Source organism: Oncorhynchus gorbuscha, linkage group LG19, assembly GCF_021184085.1.
Source record: "Oncorhynchus gorbuscha isolate QuinsamMale2020 ecotype Even-year linkage group LG19, OgorEven_v1.0, whole genome shotgun sequence".
NCBI classification, from domain to species: domain Eukaryota; kingdom Metazoa; phylum Chordata; class Actinopteri; order Salmoniformes; family Salmonidae; genus Oncorhynchus; species Oncorhynchus gorbuscha.
In genome coordinates this window covers 8457014-8463669 of record NC_060191.1, presented here as the reverse complement: position 1 = coordinate 8463669, position 6656 = coordinate 8457014, and the positions used below count along the sequence as shown (strand labels likewise).

The 6656-nt window shown below is 43.3% G+C and overlaps 1 protein-coding gene across 1 annotated transcript; it reads right to left on the bottom strand.

Moving 5' to 3' along the window:
• Window positions 1-1533: 1533 nt before the first annotated feature.
• On the bottom strand, window positions 1534-3438 carry LOC124005961 (zinc finger protein 850-like). Its single transcript, XM_046315606.1, has one exon. It carries the CDS (start codon window positions 3436-3438, stop codon window positions 1534-1536), a length of 1905 nt encoding a protein of 634 aa, XP_046171562.1.
• Between the last annotated feature and the right edge of the window lie 3218 nt (window positions 3439-6656).

The window sequence follows — 6656 nt, the reverse complement described above, 5'->3', positions numbered from 1 at the left end:
AGTGACGCCTAATTACTTGGTACGCTCACAACCATTTCCAATCAACGGTAAACATGACTCGTCATGACTGAAAACCCACTAGAATCTATTGAGTTAAGCTTTCAAGGTCCATTAACACCAGTAACTCAGTCAACGCAATGAACCACACAGGAAACTTAACTACAGTTTTAACCATTTACTAAAACTCTTCATGTCTGCATTAATAAGACACCAGTAGTAGTTTAAAGGTACAAGGAAAAGGTTACATTGAAATGAGTTATCATAAAGGTCATGACTTCAAAAGATTAGCAATAGTCTAAAAGTTTAAAGTTTCATTTAAATCAACAAGGAATATAACTCCATGAACAAATGCTAAACCCGTTTGTTAAATCAAACTCATTACGATAGATAAATGTTTACACAACACAGGAAAGTAAAAGAAAAGTAACAATCAACTGTTAGTATTTGGGAACTTTGGTAGTGAAATCCAGGAAAACATTCCATTTTCTAATTATTAATGATACAATGTTAGTGTGGTAATATTTTGCAAATGAAAACAGACAAAAATAGGTACTAATAATACTATAAACATCCATCTTATATAGACAGGTTAAAGCCAGAACTTGATTAATTTCTCAAAAGAAAGTCAAGTGCATGTTACTGAAAGTGGGTGACTCACATTCTCCCCTTGCATATACTAAGTCAAGCAAAACAAACTTAAATTAGTGCCCACCTTGACAGACAAATCACTGTACTGTACAGGATATAATCATTCCTAGGCATGGAGAACCATTAGCGAACTTTCTCTTTCTCTATAACTACACATTTCTACACCAAGAGGACACATTTCAAATCAGGGGAACTGATAAAAGGAGTTTAGACAATTTTACATTTATGTACAGGTCCAGTGTGAAATAAAGCCTGAGAAAGATAAAATAATGGTGTCAAGAGCTAAAGAAGCACTTAGTGGATATATTTGAAATAATGTTAACAGCATTCTATAGATATAATTAGAATAGTCAAATCAGAATAGTCAAATTTAGCAAGTCTCTTAGACACTTAGTGCTTGAAAATACCCTGGAGAAAGAAATGTCCACCCTGGAAATTTAACTTTAGTAGAAAGAGGTGCATAAGTGCATGAAAAAGTAAAATTCCACTTCTAATATCTCCTGACTTGTATTAGTTACATCGTTAATCTAATATGCTCCACGAGCATGTTCAATGTAGTGCTGGTGCAACTCCAACTCTCGACTGAAACGTATTCCACATTCAATGCAAGTAAGGCCATCAGTGTCTCTTGAGGAGACAGCAGTGTAGGGATCTCTCTGCCCTTTGTCATCACCCATACATTCCTGGTGATGGTCAATGAGGTCCCGAATCTCACTGAAGGTCCGGGGACAAAGGGAGCAACGGTAGGAGCCATCGCTGTCATGTTGAGCCTCGTGTTTATGCAGAGCACCTGGAGATAGAAACGCTTTTCCACAGTGCTGGCACTTGTGGCTATTCTGTGGCCTGGAGGGGGTGTAGGTAGTGGCTTGAGGGATGACTTCGCCTTCAAATCAGGCAGAGGACGTTGAGTTTGGCGGGCCCTGCGCTTACAGAAGCACCGAGTCTGTAACGAAGCTCTGTTGGTAGTCGTCGGCGGACCTCGTCGTGCCAGACCAGGTGCTGTTGCAACTGAGTCTCAGTCCAATATCCACGGCAGCACAGGGCGCAAGAGTGAGGTCGGCTCTTTGCCAAGTCCTTGTGGGTTCCTAGTTGCTCTTCAGTTGGGAAAGCTTTGCCACACTTGTCACACTTGAAGAGGTATTTGATTGTCTGCTCATAGAGGCGGGTTGGTGGTGAGGGTTCCTCTTCCACTACTTCTGCCATTCCTGGATTAACTTCCTGTTTGAGCACTCCACAGATCTTCTTGTGATTATAGAGTGCCCCAGAAGAACTGTATCTCTTCCCACAGTCAACGCAAGGGATGGATTTGAAACCCGGTCGACTTTTCTTCCTTCTGCCCACAGCATTCTTACTCTTTGTAACATAGTGTTCGGTTTTGAGAACAGTGCCTTTGTTTTCTGTAACTAAGTCCTTTCTGTAACTCTCATTAACCAGTTCATTTTCCTTGGTAGCCAAGGTGTTAATGGCAACAGAGTCCCTGCTCTCAGCCAAAGTGCCCTTGCTCTTAACCTTCTTGCCCTGGGAGTGGGCCTGCCATTTGTGGGCACGCAAGCCTCGAACCTTCAAGAAGCTCATATCACAATGAGGACACTGGTGAAAATTTGATTTAAGCTTTGGCTTCTTTAATGGAATGACTTCAGACTTGCTGTGTGACGTGACAGGCTGCTCCGGGACCTCTTCAATGGATACGGTCATGGACTGGTCCCCCTGAAGATCTGCAGACTCAATGGGTTTGTTATGCTCACTTTCATGGTGAGCTGCTAAAAGTGAGCCCTTGACGAAAGTTGTGTTACATTCTGGACATGCAAATTCAGTGTGTGAGGGTTTGCGGTTGCCTTCCATGCTGGTGTCCGCTGCAGGCTCTGGTTCGGCTTTGGTCTGACATGGCGGGTAATACAACTGGTGCCGGCGGAGAACACACAGGTAAAAGAAGCCCTTACCACACTTCTTGCACTGAAAAGGTCCCTCATCCACTGACTTGTGCCCAATAGAATTTGTATTGTCATCTTTTATCAGTGACCCAGCAAACTTTTTATCTGTGTGCCATCGTCTGTGAGTGCCAAGGGCTGCATTGGAGAGAAAACGTCTTCCGCATTCTGGACAACAGAATTGGCCTTTAGTTGTTTGCTCTACCTTTTTGGGTTGCTTAGGTTCTTCAGGGTTTGCGGCCACTTTAAATTTCAGCTTTGGTTTTACTTTAGACTTGTGACCCAGAACATGTATCCTTTTATGGAAATTCAGTGCTCCTACAACAGCAAAGCTTCTCTCACACTCTTTACATTTGTATTTCAAATCAGTTGTGTTGATTGTGGCATCTTTCAAGGTTTGGGACTCACTGGTCTCCTTTTGTTCACCGCGGTCCTTCTCAGTAACAGATTTAGTCATTTTCTCAGTGCCAGAGTTGTTTGACCGAGTTGTTTCCACAAGGTCTTTGACAATGCACTTTGTCACCTTCTCTAAACCTCCTTTCACTTTGGCATCCAAGCCTCCAATTGCCATCGGCTTGCCACATTCTTTTCGATGATACTGCAATGACAGTAAATTGTTGAAAAGAGAAGGGCAGGAGGGACATTTGAGCTTCTTCGCCTTAGGAACTGTGTCATGTTGGGCAACATCCTCCTTGTAGCTTTTACTGACAGTCTTTATCTTGCCACACTGTTTTCGGTGAGTATGCAATGAGGATTTGTTGCTGAAATGGGAAAGGCATGTTGAACACTTCAGCCCCTCTAGCTCAAGAGCAGATTTAGGCGATGAGGCAGAGTAGTCGGTCTCATAACCATGGCGCTTCATGTGGAATTTAAGTGCCTTGGCTCGTGAAAACAGTTTTCCACAATCAGGGCAGCTGTATGCGTTCTTCTTCACTTGTTCTACCTGATGTTGAAAAGACTTGATAGGAGGGGGGAGGATTTGAGCATTATGTACAACCTGGTGCCTGAGGAGGCTTGAGAACATGCGAAAAGACTTGCTACAAAGCTCACATCTATGATTCCCATTCTCGTGCTTCCTCATATGAGATTTCATAATGCCTTGGTGACGAAATTTCTTTCCGCATACAGGGCAGGCAACTTTACCACGAACATGTGGAGGGCCATTGACAGAATGTGAAGACACTGTTGGCTCAAGCTTCTCCTTCAAATGTGCACACTGAGCTTGATTCTGCTTGTGGTGAGCGTAAGCACCCAATGACCAGAAGCCCTTCCCACATCGCTCGCAATAAACCATTGGGCCTAATAAAGTCTTCTTTGGATTAAACACTTTAGTTTTAGTGTCTGATACTTCATCTGGGGTGGGGGTTGGAGCGTGGCAGCTTTTGCGGTGGTTGTACAAACCACTGGCATTAGAGTAAGTCTTCTCACAATCTGGACATGGATGAGCTTTGCTTTTTGGATGCTGTTGCTGATGAGAGTGTAGGGCAGACATGCGTGAGAAACACTTCCCACACACCTCACATTTGAAGCTATTCTTCTGAAGTCCGGCAAGCTGGTAAAATAAACTCTTGTGTGGTTTTCGGCCATCGTGTTTTCGCATGTGATTGTGGTACGTTTTGCGATGTGTAGTGTCAAACCCACATACATCGCACTTGAAAATATCATTTTCAGGATTCCATAGTTTTTTGCCATCTCCTCTGTGCCACAGTTTGTGAGAGCGCAAAGATGCAGCACTGGTAAACCAACGGTAACACTCAGGACAGTTAAATCTTTTAGGTGGGTCTTGTCCCTGAACCTTCTCCGTTCGAGCTCCTTCGCCTGCAAATGGCGGAAAGTCAATTTGTACAATTTTCAGATCAATCTCTGGTTTAGACTTAAGTGTACTAGAGATGTACTCCGTTGGACACAACACATCATCCATCTCTTTTCCATCCTGGTCTGATTCACACAGTAATTCAAGATCAGGGTTGAGTTCTTGTAGTGACTCTTCTTCATCCCTTACAGAGCCATCTGAGGCACTTATACTGATCACCTCTACATTGACATCATCAGTTCCATCAGCCTCTGCATCGCCATCAGTTTCACAGAAACAGGGGTCTCTCGGTCACAAGGGTCTGAGAGGTGTCCTGTGGGTAGACAATGGCCCCTAAAGCAAATGTTTCAGTTTCTGTCTTGTTATCCAGTAATTGCTTATGTTGAGGTAGTGGGGATGTTTGTGTCTGGGATTCTTTCTCAGTCTGTCCAAAAACATCGTTATGGCAAAGCCGATGGGACTGGAGAGCTGAGGCCCTGGAAAACCGGAGCCCACACTCCTGACACTCAAACGCTTTCTTCTGGAGCTGGCAAACCTGATGAAGGAAAGACTTTGCTGGAGTCTCTTCAGTATGAGCCAAACGCTGGTGCTTGTAGTAGAATGTGAGCGTTGTAAAGACCTTGCCACACTCCTCACATGGAAACCTTTTGCCACCACTACCACCTCGTTTCATATGATAGCGTTGATGGCAGAGCATGCCGGCATAAGAACTGAAGGTCTTCTCACACTCACTGCAGTCAAATTTTTGGGTTTTCTCTTAAGCTTTTCAGGAGAACATTTCTCATTGTGGCTAAATCGTTGGTGTGTTTTCAGGCCAGACTGGGCGCGAAATGTTTTGCCACATGAACACCCAAACAGATTTTCCTGTGCCTCATCTACCTGTTCAGAAGCTTTGTTGCTGTCCTCTGTTGCAATGGCAGGCTCCTCTGCGGGTGGTTGCTTCTCTGCACCCTTTTGCGGGACTTTGGGATTAGTTTGACCTCATGACAACGGTGAGCATCTAGAGCTGATGAACGGGAGTAACAGCGACCACAAGTTTGACACTCAAAGGACTTCTTTTCAGGTGTGCCAGCTCATGGAAAACTGATTTGGAAGCTTGCTTGTGTGAGCGTGTATGACTGATGAAAGAGCCCATCGAAGTATAGGATTTACCACAGTCTTCACATTCATAGACATACTGCTTAGCCACCACCAAGCTCTGATCAGGAGCCACAGGAGTTGATTGCAAAACAGGAGTTGACTGCTTGAGGGCTTCATTACGGTGTTTGACCTGGTGTGAGTAAAAACCCCTTGAGTCTGCAAATTTGCGCCCACAAAGAGCGCAACATAGTGTCCGTTGGCCCCCACTCTCTGAAACAAGCAAGCCATCCAACTGGGAGTCAGAGTCCAGGCAGACTATTGGGCCATCATGGATGTGCTCATGTTGATGCTCCTGGTAGGCCGCCTCCTCCCCAAAGGCTTCTCCACAATCCAGACAGCGGAAAAGCCCATCCCCTAAAAATAGAAAGGGGAAAATGGGAGGTCAGGGCGACTCCTGTTGCCAAAGAAAAGAAAAGAGAAAATAAAACCAAACAATAACAAACACAAATGAATATTTATGTCAGATAATGACTATGTGCCTCCATGTACAATTAGGGCTTGCACAATTACCGTATAATCATGTAACGAACCATTATGGATGAAGACAGTCATGAAAATTTAAAATAACCGTTATAACCATTATTTTTTGTGTGGAAAGAACAGCTGACTGAAGACAGGACAGCTGACATTTAGTCCATTTCTGCGGTAACATGGACTAGTCACAACGTAATGAAACTTCGTTGCTCCTTGCTGAATAAGCAAGGTGTTGTAGTAATCAAGTCTTGGGTTGCCTAGGCAACACCCCCCCTCCCTGCAGCAGCTCAGGAGTGGAGAAAATGTCTTTTAAAAAATGTAGAAGATTATAAACAGTTACCATCATCCAAAATTCCATTACTGTCAAAAAGAAACAAGACTTAAGCATATTTTATTACAACGATACATATCGTAAATAATTTTTTTGCAATGGATACAGCTTTTGTTTGGATGGATGTATATTTTGACAGACATTTTACTTGACAATTATAAACATCTTTGCTAAAGTGCATATCACCCTAACGATGGAGAGTCAACTCATTGTGGATAATATACTTTTGAAATTTAATTTTTATAAAAAGACACATGAATGTGTGAAGCAGCCTAATTTAAAAATTATTTCAACCTAACTTCTGTATTGGGAAAGTTTGATT

What these genes read in the sequence shown, in the direction of transcription:
- LOC124005961 (XM_046315606.1), bottom strand. Translation starts at nt 3,438, where the DNA reads ATGAAGCGCCATGGTTATGAGACCGACTACTCTGCCTCATCGCCTAAA.